Source organism: Ochotona curzoniae, unplaced genomic scaffold (assembly GCF_017591425.1).
Source record: "Ochotona curzoniae isolate NIBS_2020 unplaced genomic scaffold, NIBS_Ocur_1.0 contig_1976, whole genome shotgun sequence".
Lineage (NCBI taxonomy): Eukaryota > Metazoa > Chordata > Mammalia > Lagomorpha > Ochotonidae > Ochotona > Ochotona curzoniae.
Window position 1 is genome coordinate 1,267,767 of NW_024465279.1, and position 22,133 is coordinate 1,289,899.

At 43.1% G+C, this 22,133-nt stretch overlaps 1 protein-coding gene across 6 annotated transcripts in view; it reads right to left on the bottom strand.

The window, feature by feature from the left end:
* The window catches only part of NSD3 (nuclear receptor binding SET domain protein 3), a 132,678-nt gene that overhangs the window by 35,750 nt on the left and 74,795 nt on the right, over positions 1–22,133 (bottom strand). For 5 of the 6 annotated variants that reach the window (XM_040970307.1, XM_040970308.1, XM_040970304.1 and 2 more), the window contains 8 exons: positions 21,551–21,677; positions 16,681–16,781; positions 14,649–14,694; positions 11,477–11,607; positions 10,948–11,076; positions 9,572–9,698; positions 2,076–2,273; positions 507–680 (listed from right to left, as the gene is read on the bottom strand). In XM_040970307.1, the coding sequence (XP_040826241.1) occupies positions 507–680; positions 2,076–2,273; positions 9,572–9,698; positions 10,948–11,076; positions 11,477–11,607; positions 14,649–14,694; positions 16,681–16,781; positions 21,551–21,677 (1,033 nt within the window). Of the gene's footprint in view, positions 1–506; positions 681–2,075; positions 2,274–9,571; positions 9,699–10,947; positions 11,077–11,476; positions 11,608–12,008; positions 13,689–14,648; positions 14,695–16,680; positions 16,782–21,550; positions 21,678–22,133 lie in introns of those variants that run through there. The other variant, XM_040970310.1, reaches the window with a different exon arrangement.

The window sequence follows — 22,133 nt, forward strand, 5'->3', positions numbered from 1 at the left end:
GTGTTGGGAGGATCAGTTGGCTTAAGAAAGAGTTCTATTTAACATAGCTGATCAGTTGCTCGTTTACCTGAGGATCAATAGCTGGCATGTAAGAAAGCCTGACCTGCTGGCTTGCTGTGTCCCACGAGGCCTTCCTCATTCCACACCATAGTATTCTGATGAACTACACCACAAACCCCTGAGAAGTAGACGTACCAGCCTTGCCTTCCGAGGGAAATCGCGACGGGCTGAAAGGTCTGGGTTACAGCCCAGGACATGGGAAGGATCTACACTGAATAAAAGACCCGTTTGCAGAGCAGACAGGAACTGACTACTCCTTATGAACCTGCAGACTTGACTTGCAGAAGGACTCCTACACCAGTAACATGAGTTTTTAAGGACACCGAAGGACTGGGAACTGGGCACGCTCATTGCTCTCAGACCAACAGGTCAGTGCAGCCCTGGACGGCCTGGGATGTCCAACGGCGAGACTCTATGTTAGCCTGGAAATACGTCCATGAACTCACCTCTGGCACAAACGAAACAAAAGCCTACATTTACAGCAGAGGAAGAACTGCTGCTCCGTTTGGAATGATTACTACAGATGAGAATGTAGGAGGACACAAACATGCTTCCGGCCGCAACACAAGCATCTCCAGAGTGGTAGGCAACGGGACACCGCAGACACTTCATCATGCGGCCTGTTCAGAGACAAATCAAAAGGGAATTCTATATGACAAGGCATCAGCTGAAGATGAAATGAGACTTGTGTAGCTGGACTGTTTCGGGTTGCCATCCAATGCCACTCCTAAAAGAAAAACATTTTCTTCTTCACCAGTCTACCTTTGTCACCCCAAATCTATGTGGTCCTTAAACTGAGGTGCAGGCTAGTCTTCTACCTGTGGCAACAGCATCCCATGTAGGCACAGGTTCATGTCCCAGCTGCTCCACTTCCCATCCAGCTCCCTGCTTGTGGCCTGGGAAAGCGGTGGAAGATGGCCCAAAGCCACCCAGAAGCTCCTGGTTTCAGATCTGCTCAGGTCTGGCTGTTGTAGCAACTGAGGCAGTAAGCCAGGAGATGGAGGAACTCTCTGTGAAGTTCGTCTTTTAAATGAAAACAAATTTTTTCAAACAAATGCAGGCTTAATCATTTCGTTTGTGTAATTTAGACATCACAAAAATAAAGTTTTCCGCTCCAGTGCTACTGAGATGGTGATGTCTTATGTGCCACTTGCCCAAGGGACTTTTCTTTAAAAGATTCCCTCGGGCCCGGCGCGGTGGCGCAAGTGGTTAAAGGTCCTCGCCTTGCACGCCCGGGATCCCATATGGGCACCGGTTCTGATCCCGGCAGCCCCGCTTCCCTTCCAGCTCCCTGCCTGTGGCCTGGGAAGGCAGTCGAGGACAGCCCAAGGCTTTGGGACCCTGCACCCGCGTGGGAGACCTGGAAGAGGCTCCTGGCTTCGGATCGGCATAGTATCGGCCCGTTGCGCTCACTTGGGGAGTGAATCATCGGACGGAAGATCTTCCTCTCGGTCTCTCCTCTCTGTATATCCGCCTTTCCAATGAAAAAATAATAAAAATAAATCTTTAAAAAAAAAAAAAATAAAATAAAAGATTCCCTCCCACTCTTCCGTCCTTCCTCAATTAAAGGCAGGTAACAGAGAGGGGAAGAAATAGCATATGAAAGAGAGCTCCACCACCAAATGGCTATACTAGCCAGCTCTGGGTCGGGCTAAAGCCAGGAGCCAGGAACTCCAGCTGGGTCTCCTGTATGGGCGGCAGCAACTTGGGCCATCATATGCTCCTTTCCAGGCACATGAGCAGGGAGCTAGAACGGAAGAGAAGTAGCAGGAACTTAAACTGGAACTCCAGTATGCGATGCTGCCATTCCAAGTAAAGGCTTAATCACTGGCCTCTACGAAGGTCTTTACTTAACATGCTATGCATTGTGGCTGAAGAGTAAACCTACAGATAAACAGGGGGTGAGGATGCTTGAGATTGTTCATAAAGATGTATGTACTGCATGCATTGCTACTGCCCTGAGACCCACACCACCACCGCTCAAGGTGGAGCATCTTCCACTAGCCCCATTTTACCTTTACTCGCTTTGTGGATATCTTTCTCCACGCAGCAGGCAGAGCAGCAGTGCTGGGGACAGCGGAATCCTTTGGACTCAAAGATGGCAGTGGGGAATTTGCGGACACAGGCTTCATGGTAGAATTTTCCACAGGCACCCACAGAACAGCGCTTCACATCCTTTCCGGACACCTTGCAGGAGAAACACGGGTGCTGTCCTGGAATGTGGGTGAGGAAGAGAGTCAAAGCTGATGGAGGCAAACCATCAGAGAGCTGCTTCTGCAGGGGCCTCCCTAGGACCCCTAAGGACTTCACACAGAGTAACGGCAGTTCACGCAGACAGCTACCTTCAAGGGTTTAATCTTGCTGGAATCATTGTCAGTGGGAGATACAACACTAAGACAATCTGAATTTTCTTTTTTTTTTTTAAAAGATTTATTTTTATTATTTTTTTACTGGAAAGGCGGATATACAGAGAGGAGAGACAGAGAGGAAGATCTTCCATCCGATGATTCACTCCTCAAGTGAGCGCAACGGCCGATGCTATGCTGATCCTAAGCCAGGAACCTCTTCTGGGTCTCCCACGCGGGTGCAGGGTCCCAAAGCTTTGGGCTGTCCTCGACTGCTTTCCCGGGCCACAGGCAGGGAGCTGGAAGGGAAGCGGGGCTGCCGGGATAGAACCTGAGCCCATATGGGATCCCGGGCGTGCAAGACGAGGACCTTAACCACTTGCGCCACCGTGCCGGGCCCGACAATCTGAATTTTCAAAGTCACTTCCACAGAAAACTCAGAATAGTAAATTTGTAACTCTTGAGAACAGAGAGAGGTGAGTTCTTCCGCATAAGAATAAATAAAAGCAATTACAAAAGAAAGATTCTGCTAGATAGAATCACTGAGGATTTCGGGATGAAAAAAAAACACTAAACAAAAACTCATAATTGTAGTGCACAAGGTAGAAAAGTATGACTGGGTCTCTATATTTGACCTGTAAAAAATCAAGGACAAACAAAATCTTCGAAATTTCCCAAAGGAAAGATAATTACTTTGAGAGGTCTACTGAAAGACAGAAACTGAAAGAACAATGGAACTTATCTACAAACAGCTGAAGGAAAATAATTACCAAGTCAGATTTTTATACTGCGTGAAAACGTGCTTCTAAAACGAAGTGAAAAAGTTAACACTTGGGACAGGGGCTGTGGAACAGCAGGTGAGGCTGCCCCTGCAGTGCGAGCATCCCACATGAGACTGATGTGAATCATGGCTTCTGCTCCACTTCTGATATAGCCCCTTGTTCACGTGCCTGGGAAAGCAGTGCACGCTGGCTCCAATGCCTGGGCTTCCTGCTGCACCCACGTCAGAGAACTAGATGGAGCTTCTGGCATCATGTTGGCCCAGTACTGGTCATCGAGGGAGTGAACCAGCGAATGAAAGAGGTAGTTCACACTTTTGTCTTTAAAATAAATAAATAAATCTTTAAAAATCCCATTATGGTAGCTTAGCGGCTAAAGTCCTTCACCTTGCATGCGCTGGGAGGCCTCAGCGGTGCCGGTTCTAATCCAGGCAGCTCCACTTCCCATCCAGTTCCCTGCTTGTGGCCTGGGAAAGAGGTGGACAGCCCAAGGCCTTGGGACCTCGCACCTGCGTGGGAGACCCAGGAGAAGCTCCTGGCTCCTGGCTTTGGATTGGCACAGCAGCACTGGCTGTTGCGGTCTCTTGGGGAGTGAATCAGCAGACGGAAGATCTTCCTCTGTCTCCTCCTCTCTGTATATCTGACTTTCCAATAAAAAATAAATAAAATCTTGGAAAAAAAAAAAGGTTAAAGTATACTACCAAATATTCCGAATATTTGAAAAGTGAGATGAATAGATAGATTCCTAGAAAAACAGAGCCCACTGACAGGAATACAAAAGGAAGCCCAGAATAAGAATAGTTCTACAAACTATTAACAGAAATTGAGATCATAATTTAAAAACCTTCCAACAAAGAACATTGTAGGCCCAGATGGTTCCACAGACAAATCTGTCAAATATTTAAAGGAGAAAAAACAATGCCAATTATGATAGAAATAGAAAAGAGTAGCAAGTAAAGACGAATGTAGCAAAACACGCAACAAAAATAACCAAGGACTATAAAACAAACAGTTCACATGCAGTGAAAAGACACACGTGTTTATAAAAGTAATGAATGGAAAAATCAGGTTTCTGAACATGTAATTTACAGGCAGCAGAAAGATTAAACAAAAAATATGAAAAGACGCTCTTCACTAGTAATCAGATAAACACCAATCAAACAAGGCATGTGACAGCAAAAAACACAGCTGAGTAACACAAAATGTGGACAAGGCATAAGGAAACAGATACAGTATATTCTGCTGTGTTGAACTGAAAGGACCAAGCAATACATCTTAAAACTTAAAAAGTTTCTTTCCTATGGCTTGGAATTTCCACTAGTGATTTGCCCGTGAGGGAAGACCCACCCATGTCAAAGGGAGCTGATAACAGCGCTGTGTTTAGTGGCAAACAGCTGCAAGCCATTCAACAGCACAAAATTAAATTGACTAACCCCAACGGATCTGTATTTCACAAAAAATGAGCTCCTGCAGAGAACAGTTCAAAATATTTTATTATAACACATACAAAACATGTTATACGGACACACACAAAAAGGCTTATAGGGTTATACACCAAACTCATACCGATGACTGCACTCTGAGGCCTGGAACCAAAGGAGGCCTGCAGTTAAGAGTGATGCCCATCGGCTTGAACTACACTTGTGTTTATAACAATGTGTTTTATGTGTTACTTACATTAGAAGTGATTTTAAAATACTGAACAATTATAAGAACACATAATTCTGTAAAATACAGACAAGACGCACTAGCCATTAAATACACAGAAACAAAAAGTCCAGTTGTTAACCATAAACTGAAAGAAATTCGTCAAATGTTTACTGGCCATTTGGATATTTGATGTCATCTTTGGATAGCCTTTTGCCCATTTATTTTACAAAAGGCTTATTATTATTATTATTTTTTATTGGTTCAGATATACAGAGAGGAAGAGAGTAAGAGGAATATCTTCCATTCACTGGTTCACTCCCCGCCCCGCCCCAGTGGCCACAAAATCTGGAGCTGAGCCCATCTGAAGCCAGGAGGCTGAAGCCTCTTCTGGGTCTCCTATACAGGTGCAAGGTCCTAATGTTTTGGGCCGTGCTCCTCTGCTTTCCCAGGCCACAAGCAGGGAGCTGGAAGGAAACTGGAGCAGCTGGGAGATGAACCAGTGCCCATATGGGATCCTAGTGCATTCAAGGTGAAGGACTTTAGCCACTAGGCTACCATGCCAGGGCCTAAAGTATTTAACTTTTATAAATTGGCTGTTCTATAATTTCTTTAGAATGAACACTTTACAACACTTTTCTCACTACCTTTACTGTAGAAAAAAAGCATAGTAGGGTTACTATTATCCTGTTGTATATATTAATTTCAAATTACATTTAAGCACACAAATATGATGGTAACGTTTTTTTAAAGATTTGTTTTTATTGGAAAGGCAGATTTACAGTGAGAAGGAGATTCAGAGAGGAAGATGTTCCAGTCATTGGTTCATTCTCCAACTGGCCACAATGGCCAGAGCAGAGCTGAGCTGAAGCCAGGAGCAATACAGGATGGCCTAAAGCCTTGGGACCCAGCACCCACATGGGAAATCCTGAAAAAGCTCCTGGCTCCTGGCTTTGGATTGGCTTAGGTCCACTGTGGCCACTTGTGGAGTGAATCAGCAGATAGAACATCTTTCTGTCTCTCTCTCTGTATAAATCTGACTTTCCAATAAAAAATAAATAAGTCTTAAAAAAAAAAGAAGAGTAATTCAGGGTTCAAGGTGATGGTGTAGTGAGTTAAGGCACCAGCTTCAGTGCCAGCATCCTATACTGGTTCAAGTCCCAGCTATTCTGCTTCTAATTTATCTCCCTGCTGATGCATGTAGGAAGAGCTAGAAGACAGTCTAAGTAGTTGGGGTCCTCCTCCCCACAAGGGAACACAGTTCCAGATTTGGGAGTGAATGACATGAAAGCAGGTGGAAGCTTTCTTTATTTACTTGGCTTTTCAAATAAATAAAACACTTCTTGAAATAAAAATAGTAAGTAGTAAGCAAAACTGATTGTCATGGAACTTGTTGCACATTTTAATCAAAAGGGTGAATGAAAATGCTTTCCTTCCAGAAATTACTTATGTCTTGAATAACATAAAGTGGTAGTGTAACAACTTATTAGGCATATGTTCTGTAATACTGTTTTTCATCTAAAGTGTTTTTCTTTTGATAAAAAAGAGAAGTGCATAAATAAGATCAAATCATGATTGGAAAAAGTTCTTATTCCAAATACTTCAGAATAATCAAATCAAAAGCACTTAATTTATTTTATAGTTGTGGTAAAAATACAAAACATGAAGAAGTTTAACAGTGTGGCAATTTGTAAGTGTATAGCTCAGGAACATTTCATATCCTCGGGTTGTTGGGCAATCATTACTATTGTCTTCTAAACTTATTATCGACTGCATATTAAACAACTCCCCATTTCTTCTGTTTCTCTGGTAACTGCTGTACTTTCTAAGAATGTGGTCACTCTAAGTGTTTCCTTTGAATGGACGCACACATCACTTGTCCTTTTGTGACTTCTTCCTCTCAATGCACAGTTTTCAAGCTTCACCATGCTTCATAACCTATCCTGGAATTTCACGCAAAGCTGCATAACATTTCTTCGCATGCGCATAGCACAGTTGGTTTATTCCTTCATCTTCTGGCAGCTATCTGGATTGTTTCTACCTTTTCAGTATTGGACATCATGCTGCTACCAACACGTGTGTTCAAGTACCTGTTAGAATCCTTGCTTTCAGTTCCTTTTGGTTTACGGACCCAGAGGGAAACTGCTGGATCACACGGTGATTCCATTTACTTTTTTTGAGAAAACGTCACGTTGTTTACAACAGCTGCTGTGCCATTTTTAGATTCCCACCGACAACGTGCAAGGTTCCAATTTCTTCTGATCCTTGCCCTCATGTGCTTTTATATCCTATATACTGTACACAGTAAGCACATGTTATCCTGGTAAGTGGGAAGGGGAGACTGCTGAGGTGTTGATTTGTGTGTCTCTCATTACTACGATGAGCATGCTCTCACATATCTACTGGTCATCTGTAGCTCCTCTCTGTAGAAATGTCTGTTCAACTTCTTTATGTAATTTTGACCTTGGCTCTTTGTTGTAGAATTCAAAGAATTTTCTATATTTCCTGGGCATTAACCCCCTATCAGACACGATTTGCAAATATTTTCTCTCATCACCTCACTTCTGCATTATTCCTTTCGCTGTCTGTGCCTCTGATGTCAAAGCTGATGTCATGATGTTTCCTCTACATCTCCTCCTAAGACCTTGATTGTTTTAGCTCATATTTCAGTCCCTTACTCATTTAATTCTTTATTGTTAACGGTTCCTTGTGTTCTTTTGCATGTAAACATTCATTTTTTTCCAGCATACATGTTGAAAATACTATCCTTCCTCCTGCGGATTGGTCATTACACCCTTGATGAAAACCATTTGGCCACAGACGTGAGTTAATTATTTCTGGGCTTTCAGTTCTCCTCCATTGGGGTGCTTGTCTGTATGTATTCCTGTAGCACACTGGCTTAATAAATGTGCCTTAGCAGCAAACTCAGAAATCAGAAAGCAAAATCTTCTCTAACAATTCTTTGATCTCAACTGACAGAAATGCAGTCAGAAGGGAAGTCCACAGCATATTTTTAAATTTTCTATTTGATTTTATTTCATGTGAAAGGCAAAGAGAGAAACAGCCAGCTGGATCCACCCACTGATTTGCTCTCCAAGTGCCCAGAGGAGCTGAGGCCAGGCCAGACCAGTCCAGGAAAGGTTGACGCCAAGAATGATGATCCCAGTTCAGGTCTCCCCCATGGTGGGAGGGATGCCAGTGCACAGCCCCCATCCGCCTCAGGCGTATGTTAACAGGACACTGGATTCAGCAGTAGAGCTAGGATTTGGACACAGCTGCCCTGAGGTGGAATGCATGCACCCTGAAGGGCATTTACCAGCAGGCTAAATGCCTACTCATCAGTGTTTTAACACTGATACACAGGGGCTCAGCAGCTAAATTCTCGTCTTGCATGCCCAGGATCCTGTATGAGCACCAGCTTGTGTCCCACCTGCTCCACTTCCCATCCAGATCTCTGCCTGCGCCCTGGGAAAGCAGAAGAGGATGGCCCAAAGCCATGGGATCCTGCACCTGTGTGGGAGACCCAGGAGAAGCTCCTGGCTCCTGATCAACTCAGCTCTGGCCAATACGGTCACGTGGGGAATGAACCAGCAGACAGAAAATCTTTCTGTCTTTCTCTCTGTAAATCAGCCTTTGTAATAAAATAAATAAATCTTTAAAACAATAATAAATAAATCTTATTTAAAAAAAGCCAACCAGAAATCCATGGTCCTTCCCATCAATAATTTAAATTAGGGGCTGCATACTTCAGCACTAAAAGGGGTCAGGTGGGTTATATAAGTGACTGCAGTGTCAATGCTTTAGACAGTCAATAGTAAAGAATGTAGGAAACCAAGAGCACACCTCTTCCAAGTTCCAAAATGAAAATATATTATGAAAGCAAAATAAACAAAAAGCATCCTGACAAAAAAACAAAACAAAACAAAAACCAGTGAGCTGTAGCAGCAACCGTGGACACCTGGAGAACAAATTACCAGATGGAAGGTTTTTCTCTCTCTACTTCCTGTTCAAACTAAAATAAGCAGTTTTTAAAACCCATGCCAATCAATTTTCACTTTCTATATTGTTACAGATTAAATAAGCATTTCCTGATTGCCTTGATTTTAACCAGAATCTTATCTCCATGTAGAATATTAACCTAGTTTAAAAATTTCTGCAGGGATTATGTTGCTAGGTGGTAGCGTATATAGGGCAGGATAAGAAATAAATGAATTTACACGTTTCAAACGAAACCTTCAGTAGTTCTTCCTTTCCACTAAAATAAACTGACTCTGGTTATAGCCTTGGTTGACACTTATCCTGGATTATTAAAGTAACAAGATTTTATATTAATTTATTGGTTGCCAAAACATCTCAAACCCATCTAACAAATAAACACATTAACAGATAAACATCCTTCATATAACTTGTTCAATAAAACACAAATTCTTGACAGTCTGATACATTTCACGGGAAAGGCAGCTGTAGGAGGAACTCCGGGTACTGTCTGGACCTACGGAAGCCTAGCCAAGGCCATGCACCATGCGTGTCATAATGTGTGTGGCAAGCACGAGGAAAGCCAGACAGAAACGATGAGATAACTAGATGCCCTGGCGGTACTGCCCTGCCTGCACACCTGTCCCCATGAGCCAGCTTACCGGTCTGACATTCCACACAGTGGCAGTGAGGTCAGCCCCAGGCACTCTAGATGCCCTGGAGGTGCTGCCCTGCCTGCACACCTGTCCCCATGAGCCAACTTACCGGTCTGACATTCCACACAGATGAACTTCCCATCCGGCAGTGAGGTCAGCCCCAGGCACTCTGGGTGGAAGTGTTTGCAGCACTCTCCCTCACAAGGAATCAGAGAGTCACCAGAGCTTTCACAGATCTGAAACAAGGCAAAAAGCAGTGGTTCTCAAGTGGCAGAAGGTACCAGTCACCGGAAGTTTGACTTGGTAGGCATGGGGGTGGCCCAAGAGTCTGCATTCTGCTTTTTTTTCTTTAACAAAATTCATTTATTTGTATTGCAAAGTCAAATATACGGAGAGGAGAGACAGAGAGGCACATCTTTTGCCTGTTGATTCACTCCCCCATGCAGCTGCAACAGCCAGAGCTGTGTTGATCCAAAGGCAGGACTCAGGAGCCTCTTCTGGGTCTCCCACGTGGGTGCAGGGTCACAAGGCTTTGGGCCGTCCTTAACTGCCTTTCCAGTCCACAAGCAGGGAGCTGGATGGGAAGTGGAGCAGCTGGGATTAGAACTGGTGCCCATATGGGATCCCAGCAAGTGCAAGGCAATGACTTTGTGTGGGGCCTGAGTCTGCGTTCTTACCAAGCATCCTGACCATGCTGATAGTGCCAGCGCTGGACGCTCTGCCTGAGAACTGCTGAAATGCCTACCCATTTCCACACTCAACCTGCTATCCAAACCCAAGGCCTCATACTTGACCTTTTCTAATTCCTTCTTTGGAATCTGCATGTTTTAACTTCTCTTCTCATGGCAAAGCAGTATTTTTTTTTTTTTTAAGATTGATTTTCATTGGAAAGTCAGCTTGACAGAGAGAAGGAGACACAAAAAGAAAGATCTTCTGTCCAATGGTTAACTCCCTAAGTGGGCCAAAACGCCAGAGCTGAGCTGATCTGAGGCTAGGAGCCCAGAGCTTCTTTGAGGTCTCCCACGTGGGTGCAGGATTCCCAAGGCCTTGAGTCGCCCTTGACTGCTTTCCTAGGCCTGGAGCAGGGAACTGGATGGCAATTGAAACAGTTGGGATATGAACCATCACCCATATGGGATCCTGGCACATGTAAGGTGAGGACTTTAGCCACTAGGCTACCACATCCAGCCCGGAAGTTCTTTTTAAAAAGGGTAGAAATACATTTTAAAAGTTCATACAAAGTAAACTTCCGGTGTTTTTGTAGTGAGTCATCTGCTAATTGCCTCAAATCTGTAAAAGCATATCACCATGAGGGCACATGCACTTGAACATCACACTCTGCTACTCAGACAGGGAAGAGCCACAAAGAGATTTTATATTTTGAAGCCTAGCGGCAGCATTGCCCTCTCCAACAGGAGGTCAGGTCTATCACGGGCAAAACAGGACAGCAAGTGTTTCGAGCCCTGGGCTCCGCTGCCCGCCTACCTGACAAACACTGTCCTTCTTACTCGTGCTAACGCCTCTTCTGGACAAGCTGGAGTCCACGGACTGCACATCAGACACCTCTGCGTCTGCAGTGGCTGAAGGGCTGTCTACTTGCTTCCCAAAGCCCACCTACAGGGAAGACACAGCACAATCTTCAGAAAAACACACCAGCATTCCCATAGAGTCAAAAGCAATGAAAAGCCTAGGCAGACTTACTTAAACAGATCCTGACACAAACACTTTCTGTTCTTCCTTTCTTTCTAAAGATCTATGGATACTGCTATGTACACTGTTTAGGGGACAACTGTCGTTGAACTAAAGAAACAAACGAACCATATTTCAGCTATGTAAGAGATTTAACAAAATTAAGATGCTCATATGTTAGCAAATAAGCTTGATTTTTCTTTCCTGTGGGTATCTTAGAAATCTCCCTTCCCAAAATAATCCACCATCTACAAGCATGTTACTCTGGCTTGGCGAAGTCAATAAATGAAAGAAATGTAGTCCCCAGACCCATGGACGTACTCACCTGCAGATCACACAGTCCTCTAGAATCGGAGTCAGATGTGTCTCTGTATGCTGAGCTAGTCATTTCTACATCAGTTGAGGCGCGACTCCTTTTCTTTAGAGGTTTACAGGAATCTGAAATCTCGCTGGCACCTTAATACAACACACTGAAATTAATCCCATAATAGTGCTTAAATTTTGTTTTTTGTTTTTTTTTTTCCTGGTGGGAGAATATTTTCTTTCCTCAAACTCATGTTTGGTGTGGGAAGAAAAAGCACAGCTCTCTTTGTAACACTGACGTCATGGGTCAGAACTTCATAAGCTTCTGCCCTCCTGGCAGCTAGGGATTGAATTTACAGCCGCTCTATTAAGACATTTAATTCAGTTCTCCTGCGCTAAAGCTATTTGCAGTCAACAGAGCCCAAGTTCAAACCGAAAAATAAATTCTACCAAAACTGTAGAAATAGAGGATTGATTTGGAGCAATTCAAAGAACCATTCAATTTGGAGGGGGAAGACATAAAACCCAACACATTGTGTAGCTTACAAATATGGTTGCAGAGACATCTCCATCTTGTTTTTATTAGGGATGTGACAAATCTTTGATTTGTATTCGATTCGTACACGGATAGTGCCATTTTCCCCCAAAATTTGCAATTCAGTCGATTACTGCCCCCCCAGATAAATTTTGGATGTTCATTAATTGTTCATCTGAGATTTCCTTGGCGAAGTGGTATTTATTGTGACCAATAACAAGTGCTGTGGCACATCTACACGTGTCATGCCATGTGCGAGGCACACTGGGGGGTTGGAAATGGGCAATCGGTGTTCAAGTGCAGTCAAGTCACGAAGAGCTGGATGACGGGCCTCTGTGTGGATTGGTGAGGGAAGGAACAAACATGAAAAAAATAAAAAAAAAAGGCAGAGAATAGTGTGGAATTTTTTTTTTAAAACTGTGTGTAATACAAATTCAGCCAAAACAATAGTGCAAAAAGTTACAAAGCAACAATCTCTCGGGCTAATGCAGTTATAGGCTCTACAGAAACAGCCACGATGAAATGTGCAGATCAGGCACGGTGAACACCAAGGAACCAAGGAGACGGTTAATATTTCAACCCACAGTTTGTGTTTTGGATTTTTTTTTTCCCCCAAAATTTCCATACAACAGACAGACATCTAGATCAGCCCAGCAAGCTATGGTGGAGGTGTGCAGTCCAGAAGAGGCCGGCGGGGAGAGACGAGTCTCCCGAGGCCGGGAAGATCCGCAAGAGGCTGAGCGAGCGTGGCACTCTGGGCCCGGCCGTGTTCTGTGCTGGAGGGTGCGGGCCTCGGTGGACTGCTCAGAGCACTGGGACCTCGTCATCACATCCCATTCACTACGTTTTTCCACTGCGTGTTTCCTGATAGCTAGAAATGAGGGTGTCTGCCCGTGTGAACGCTGATTTAAAAAACATAAGTACACAAATCTATCTCCTTCATTGCTGGTGTATGGACCCAGAACACCACCACAGAATGTTTCCTTGGCCTAAGAGATCACTGGATTAACAAGGAGTTCTAACAGAGGAACAGGAGTGCTGCACTGAGAGGCTTTCGAAGGGAAACACAGGTACCGCCATTTCCGATGAGTTCTGAAAATGCTAGAAAAATGACAGGCAGCCACAGGCAGCTGCCATGCTGTTCTCCATGATAACGGCACTAATATTTAAAAAAAATAAGAGCTTTTAATGATTGTAATGTATACAGTTTGGGCTGTTTGGCAAAACCCTGTAGATGTGCATTTAATGATGCTTTTATTTAAAAACAACAACGACAACAACAAAAAAAACCCACAAAAACAAAAAACAAAAACAGTCCATGTTGGAATTGATCAGTGTAAGTTAAATGGTGGTTGTTTTTTTTTTTTTTTAGGCTGGACCCACGATTTAAGTTGTACCCATCCAGCTCAGACAAAAAAAAAAAAAAAAAAAAATCATTTGAATGGTAAAGCAATTGTTCAGAATCTTGAAGAAGAAACCAGGCAGGAAACTGCCAATAACCACGATTGGCAAAATCAAAATTGAAAACAAAGGAACTGTTTATCGAGCCGCCGACAAAGAAATCTTGCATGGAGACTACAAGTCTGGAGTTTCTGGGATGGAATTGTACAGGAATCTCAGTCCACAGTTTCCTCAATCGCTGCGGAGACGGAGCTGTCACTGAATCTGACAGAGCCCTGCACTCCCCGGTCCGCCGACCCTGTGGAATGGTGGAAACACAACGCAATCAGGCCTCCTAATCTCGCAGCCAGCGCGATGTCTTTTCTTGGAGCTCCGCCAAGCAGTGTTCCCTCCGAGAGGCTGTTCAGTGCTGCTGAGGATCTCCACGGAGACCATCGCTGCAGACTTCTCCCCGGGAATGCAGAGAGGCTGGTGCTTTTATTTTTATTTATTTATTTATTTATTTTTAAAATAATGCAATTTGCCCAGAGTAAACTACAGCTCATTAGATACAGTTTGATCTCACTAAGAACGCACAAATCATGCTATGGAGTTGGTACTGTAGTCAAATTGCACACAGAAAATACAGATATAAGTTTAAGGTTTCTTAAACTTTGTGCATATCTCAAATTTATTTTGCAAAAAGTCATCTAATAGTGGCCATAAATATGCTATGAATCATTTTAATTTACAAAAAAAGATTTTACAGCACTGTCAAAATAAATGTGGCAAGAATTTTTTTTTTTCCAATCAGGTTGTCTTGTCTGATTTGTCATAGCCCATGTTTGACAAACATGAATAGCTACTATTCGGTATTCAGTCGAATACCAAAAAAAGTGGATTCGTCACATCCCTAGTTTATAAGCCAGTGAAACCCCAGAGTTTTATGGAGAAAAGATAAAAACAGTATCAAGTCTACACGGTGTTCTCCAGTTTACAAAAACAGATAAAGACTTTGGATGTGGAGATACAGAAGATCAACTTGAAAAGCCACACACACACACACACACACACACACACACACACACAACACACACACACACACACAACATACACACACACATACTGAGCACGTATTGGAAAATACTGCAATTTCACACCGAAGAGCAACAACAATGATTTGCAGAGACAGACAAAAATATGTGAGGTACAAATAAGTAAGTCTTAAAAACTGGTTTTAATCAAGGAAATGCAAAGCGACAATTTAATATCAACTCACCTTTCTGTAATCCAGTCTTCACCGTAGTCTGAGGAACTGTTTCAACCTGTATGGACAGAAGAAGACAGCATTAGTCAGGAATTCTCACACTATTAGTTCCTGGAGGGAAAGACAACATTTGCTCTGGTCTAAGCAATGCTGAGTGATTCATATATCTAGGTAGAGCTGACTTCCATGGGCAGGAATGGTGCTGGTCCTGGCGGCCTGTGCTGAACACCAAGTGACACCACACAGCCACACACTCTCCAGCAAGGACTCCACCGTTCCCTTGGCATGTGACAAGGACAAGAACACTGTCATCGGGGTGTGAGGCAGGAGAGGGGCTGTTTCTGCAAGCAGCCCTGTCATTGTGGTCTATCCCTCCTGCCCCAATGACGTCAGGATAAACGGTTACTTACTAAGATACTTGGGAAAATGTGATTCACGCCACTGTAAGCTCCCTCCATGCCTGCACTCACAACTAAGGAGCTGGTAATCAGGACCCTCTCCGCAGACAGTGCTACAGGGTTCCAAAGAGCTGGAAGCTCAATACTTGAGCTGCTAGCACAAACTTAAGAAAGTACGCTTCTGATATTGCAAAAAGCACTTTCTTGTTTTATGAACAGTGTCTTGATCCTACATTAGGAGAGTGAAACCAAAAGTTATTCTGCCAATGTATATGTAAAACACATGGTAATTTGTAGATTGAATCAAGGAATTAGAGAAAGGATGCTACTCGGAGGACTTCCTGTTTAAGCTATTAATTGAATTTCATGTTTAAGATGTAATGAAATACGCATGCTGAAATATATTTTGTAAATATTTAAGAATTATTCTATGCTCTTTAAAAAATTTTTTAAGTAAAAAAACAGAACAGAGGCTTTTATAAGAAACAATTAATAATACAAATACAAAATGCTCAAAACCATCGCTGACATTTTCTCCTACTAACTATAACAAAGTGGCTTTAACTGATCCCATTCTTTTTGGCACTCATTATTCTTACTGATTTTAAACTGGTCACAGATTGAATTTGGGAACTGGGTGGCAAAATCATAACTTCATTTTCATAATGGATACTATAGATTGGCAAGGACTTAGGGAATTTTGGGGGAATGTGATGTCCTAAGTATGAGAGCTAATATGATAAACGAATGGCAAATTAGTATCTTATATAAATTGCAGCTAACTATTCTGGATAAATGGTTTTACATGCCTGGTGATATAACAGAACACCCACAAAGTTAGCTATTATGTTTGAAAGTTTAAAATCATGAGGCCAATAATTTGAATAGAAAAGCTCACACTTTCATATTAAATGTTTTTTAAAATACAACACTTTTTGGAATTAATTCTATCCAAACTTTATTTAGCAAGTATCTGGGCCATAAAAATAGATATTCTTTCCCTTTCTCTTTTAAAAAAGTACTAAAAGTTAAAAGAACAGTTTCTAAAAATTTCTTGGAAAAAATAATTTAACATATTCCTATCATGATTTTACTGCTTTAATACACTCTAGTCAGAAGTATCCTATTCCCTCTTTACATGAATGTTTATCTGACCCTGAGCTTCATGGAATGCCACCCCACTGGAAAAATAACATTCCAAAAAAATCTGTGATATCACCAGCAAAACCAAATCACCTCTGATCACCTGCTTTTTAATACAAGAATATAAGTTAAATTGATTTGATTTGCTTAAAAAATAAAAACATACACACCAGTAGCTTACACCAAACGCCAAAATTTCCAAACAAAGGGAACTTAATGATGGTTCCAGATAAAAACTGTCAAACGAGGCATCGTTCCACTCACAACAGAAATCTCAAGGTCTTTTAAGAGTCTCGTGCCACTGGCTCTCCAGGCCCGGAGACCAAGATGCTTTCCCTGACAACGCTTGCAGCAGAGGTGCAGGGCGATGGAAGCCACCGAGACAGAAGCAGAAGATGATTCAGAAAGGAAACCCCGTATGGGGCAAAGGTTCTCTTATGACACCAACGGAAGCCACCACGTTTACAAGCACAGTGTTTTAACTCTACATGTAGGAAGCCAACCTGCTCCTTTTTGACCTTCTTCTTTGGCACAGCCTCGGTGGATTTCTCTGATTCAGAACGCGTCCGAATCGATCTTCGCTGCTGCTTCTTTTCTACTGAGCCTAAGACACGATTTAAACAGATAAACAAAAACTCATTTAAGGATGGCTTGACACTCATGTAATTAAGGTTTGACCTAATTCCCTTCCTTTTTTATCTGCTGACTTTGGAATTTTAATTATGTATCATTAAAAAGCTATTAAATACCTGGCAGCATATACGTTACTTAACAGATCAAACTGTAAAGGTGAATGAGCTGAGACTGGGATTCACAAAACATCCTCAATTCTACCCAAAGAAGAGGGATTTCATTTTTACAAGTCAATGTAAGACAGCAGAGGCAGACCTAGCTTTCAAGACAAATAAAGGGCTGAAGGAATCTGAAGACACAGGTAAAAGTGGTTTACTTGAGGCCAGCATCATAGTGTATCTGGTAAACCCCCGAGATGTTGGCAAGCCCACAAGGGCACTGTCTTGTGTCCTGGCTGCTCCACTTGCTCCACTAAAGGCCTAGGAAAAGCGAGGAAGGACAGGCAACAGGTTGGCTCCCTGCCACCCACGTGGGAGATTCAGACAAAGCTCCTGGCTTCAGCCTGTTCCAGCCCTGGCCATGCAACCACTTGGGTAATGAAATCAGTGGATATAAAATCACTCTCCTGGTGTCTTCTCCTCTTTCAAATAAATGAATACATCTTAAAAAAAAAAGGATTTACTAGAGCCAGCGCTGTGGTACATTGGGTAAAGCCACTGCCTGTCGCATGGGCATCCCATAAGGGTGCTGGTTTCAGCTCTCGCTGCTCCACTTCTGATTCAGGATCCTGCTGATGCACCTCAGCAAGCAGTGGTGGGAGTGCTTGGGCACCTGCACCCATGTGGGAGACCCAGATGAAGCTCCTGGCTTTGCAGTGGCCCAGCTCCCATCACTGCGGTCATCTGGGTAGAGAGATCCAGTAGAGGGAGGGCTGGCTGGGTGCTCTCTCTCACGCACGCTCTCGGCCTATAACTCTTTCAAATGGATGAATAAATAAGTCTTTAAAAAAATTTACTAACCAAATAACACTAGGAGTTACTGACTCAAAATTCAATCATTACCAGGCAATTTCCATTTAAGAAATGAATTATCCTATATATAAAATGTCTAGTAGTGCTTGGTGCACTTAGGTAAGTTTTACTGGTCTTTGTCATCAAGATAGAAAAAGCTGGAATGGCACAAAAATGTGACTACAATCTAATTGCTGATTTGATTATCAAGGGATTTGTTTATATTTCAAAATAATTATGGAAAATTGGTTGAAACAAATCAATCAATTTGTTAAGTGGCAAAAAAAAAATGTAAGATGCTTAGACAATACAATCTTGCAAAAGTAAACTCAGAAGTCTCCCTCTTTTGGAAAGCCAGAAGGCCACAGCTTGAGAAGACAGTGACTGAGGAGTGATTTCGCTCGTGGCTCTGAGGGGCAGCTACACTCTCAGCACAGCTGCGGAACGGCCAGCCACCTCCCAGCCACTTCTTTCTAACCAGTAACTGACTTTAGCTTGCTACTAGAGAGGGATACTAAAACCACCTATAGAATCAGACAAAAGCTACTTCAGTGAAATTTTCCATATGACATTTGCAACTTTCTGATTGCATTACTCTTGGCAGTACATGAATGGCTTCCTTCACCCAAGCTCAAAGTCAAAACAAAGAATTCCACAGCTTGATTTGTGAGTGAGCAGTTTAGTTAGTCTAGTTCCCTACTAATATCCCAGGAAGGTGTTCCAAGAGCCTACATCAACCTGGCAGACCCAGACAAAGCTCCTGGCTCCTGACTTCCGCCTGGCTCAATTCTAGTCCTTGTGACCATTTGGGGACATGAACCAGCAGACAGAAGACTCATTCTCTCTCTCTTCCCTCCCCCCACCTCTGTAACTCTGCCTTTCTAATAAGTAAATAAGTCTTAAGAAAAAAAAAAAACAAAGAGAAACTCATCTATTTGAAAGGCAATTAGGGAGAGAGAGATACAGAGAGAATCTTCCATTTGTTGGTTCACTCGGCAGATGGCTACTAAGGCAAGACCAAGCTGAAGATCAGGAACTCCACCCAGGTCTCCCACATGGGTGCAGGGGTCCAAACACACCCGCCATTTTCTGCTGCATTCCCAGGCACATTAGTGGGCAGCTGAGCTGTAAGTGCAGGAGCTGAGACTGGAATCTGTGCTCCGATATGGATGCTGGAGTCCCAAGCAGTGGCCTAGCGGCTGTACCACAATACTAACCTTATGAAGAGTGACTTTTTGTTTATGTCTTGTTATACATACATCAGATTTCTACTTAAAATCTCCTTAAAAATATTTAATCCTTCATGCCACTTAATTACATGCTTGCCTGAGGTACTAGTAATTCAACATTAGGACTTCAAGACTGACACATTTAGGTCCCTGTGATACTATGCTTAAACAATTAATAAGAATCAGATGCTTAATGTCTACCCCTCTGGTTTGTCCCACAGAACTCCTAAAAAGCCTTTCTCAGTGGCAGGGATGCCAGGTGTTCTTATTTCAGTACTTGGTCTTCTGACATAGTACTTACTCCCAGTACCAGTTTCCTGTAGGAGGAGTGTCTTTTGTGCTGGAGTGCTCCTAGATGGGGGATGGCCACCAAAAACACCAAGCTGAGGCAAAGCTTTCAGCCCCACCTCTCATCCTACAAGAAGGAGATGGGGGCTGGAGACTTGAGTTAATAATCCATCATGTCTACCTGGTGAGGCCTCCATAAAAACGCTCAACTGAGGGACTGGTGGTGTATTCTGCAGGCCCGCATCCCAGTTAAGCACAGGTTCTGGTGCCAGCTGCCCCACTTCCAATCCAGTTCCCTGCTAAGGAATCTGGGAAGCAGCAAAAGGCAGCACAAATGCTTAGGCCTTGCCAATCCTGTGGGAGATCCGGATGGAGTTCTTGGCTCCTGGCTTCAGCATGGTCCAGCTTTTTACAGCCATTTGGGGAATGAAACCACAGGTGGAAGATCTACCCCCACCTCTAATTAATTAATTAATTAATTAGAAATGAAGACATCATACACTGAGGATTTGGATGACTTGAGGGTGCTAACTCAGAAGTGGCTGCAGAGCAGCACCTCCATAGATAGAATGGAAGCTGTGTGACCCTTCCCTATACCTTGCATTTCCATAGCTTCCATCTGGCTGCCCACCTTTATAATATATACAATATTGCATATAGTATCCTTTATAACATAATATCCTTTATAATAAACAGGGAAACAAGTACAGGGCTTTACTGAGTTACGGGGGCCTCTATCACAGAGGAGTAATTCCAAGGAGTGGGTCCTTGAGGGAGCCCCCCTCCTTTAGAGCTGCTGAGTTGGAAGCTCAGAAGACCCAGGCTTGCCACTGGCGTCTGAAATAAGATCAGTCTTGTGGGACTAATTCCAGCTTCAGGTGGACGGTGTGAGAATGGAACTGAACTACAGAACACCTACTGAGCTGGGCAGTGCGGGAGAAATCCAGCTAGCTGGGTCACGGTAAGGAGAGCAGGACAGAGTCATTTCCTCTTCTTTTCTGCTACACACTTAGCACATGCAGAAAAACAACAACAACAAAAATAATCTGCTTTCTTGAAAACTGAGACTCTAAATGACCAAGCTAGTTTAATACCTAGCTCTTTCCTGGATGGCTGTATGAAACACTCCTACAGAAACAAAACTGACGTTATGCTGTGAAATAAACCAAACACATTCAGTTCGAACTGAACCCTTAGTGAATCAATGTCCTACAAAAGCTTCTTTAAACAGTTGCAAGGCACAGCCTTATTAAACAGAGGCATTTCCCTGTTAAACGTGAGTCATGCCGCCTGATTTTAACTCACAGTGCCTGTTAACCAGAGGACAGGTTACATTAAGATGGTTGGGCCCTGGGCTCCCTAGCTACTCACACCTCGTGACCTGGGAATGAAGAACACTGCTACCTCCCAACTTGTTTTCAGTAGCTGGAAAAGGAAGGGAACGGTAAGGCTGTCCTATGAGCCCAAGTCCTTCATGCGGAGACAGTGCCAGGGACACCACACTGCCCAGCAGGTGTCCCCACCTGCTTCAGATCCAGCTTCCCATCCCCGTGCACCCCGGGAAGCAGCACCTGACAATGACTGGGTCCCTGACACCAAGTGAGAGATTTGGCTTCACTCTGATCCAGCTCTGGTTGTCAGCCAGGAGGCCAATCTCTCCCCCTGACTGCTTCTTTTCAAATAAAAGAGAAATACATAGAAAAGTTTTTTTTTCTTTTTAAAGTCCAATTACCAAATACAATAAATGTTCTGTGGCTATGAATTAAGCTCCCTAGTCAAACTATTCCTTCCTATTAGAACAATTGCTTTCATAATAAGATTATTAAAATATAATTTACTTTTTAAAAAAAGATTTATTTCTTTTTATTGGAAAGGCAGATATATAGAGGAGGAAAGACAGAGAGGAAGATCTTCCATCCAATGATTCATTCCCCAAGTGACCGCAATGGCTGGAGCTGAGCCAATCAGAAGCCAGGAGTCTCTTCCAGGTCTCCCACGTGGGTGCAGGGTCTCAAAGCCTTGAGCAGTCCTGGACTGCTTTCCCGGGCCACAAGCAGGGAGCTGGATAGGAAGTGGAGCTGCCAGGTTTAGAACTGGTACCAATATGGGATCCCGGAACCTTCAAGGCGAGGACTTAAGCCATTACTCTATCACACCGGGCCCGAATTTACTTTTGCTAACTAAAAGTTTCTTAGAACCATGAGTCCCATGTTGAGAGCAGAACAGAACTGCGACCTTCTGGAATGGCCTGTGCACTCGGCATTCACACTCACCTGCAGCACCAGCTGTTGCTTCAGGAGATGATACATTCTGCGCTGGCTTTTCACTTTTCTGGTTTGGTGTAGAAATTATAAGCTTCTCTTGCCCTCGGACACTTATTTCTGTTTTGTTACCAATTCCCTTTAAAATAAGGCAAATAAAAAAAAAAACCAAAACAAAACAGTGCTTACTAGGTTACAAAATTGTATTTCACTGCATTTCATGCGGTTTCTTGTTACAGCGGACTTATCTTGTCCCTTTTCAGAATCATCAGGTTTATTTTCAAATACACAATAGGTCATGTAGGGAAAAACTATTCAAATCCAAGTGATAAGACTCACTAAAAATAAACATGTATCACTTATTTCCTATCAAACACAAAGTGTTCTCTGAAGAGCCTCTTCATTTACATGCAGCATTTCCATGTGGTAAAGCATGGCACTGCACAGCGTGTCTTGGGAATATGCTTGGATATAGGAATGTCATTCATGGTCACCAAAACGTGACCCAACGGGCAATTTAGAACAGACAAAAGGCAGGTCCAGTTCATTTAGGTCTCACTTTAAGAATTTTTAATACAAAGGAATGTGAAGTGAA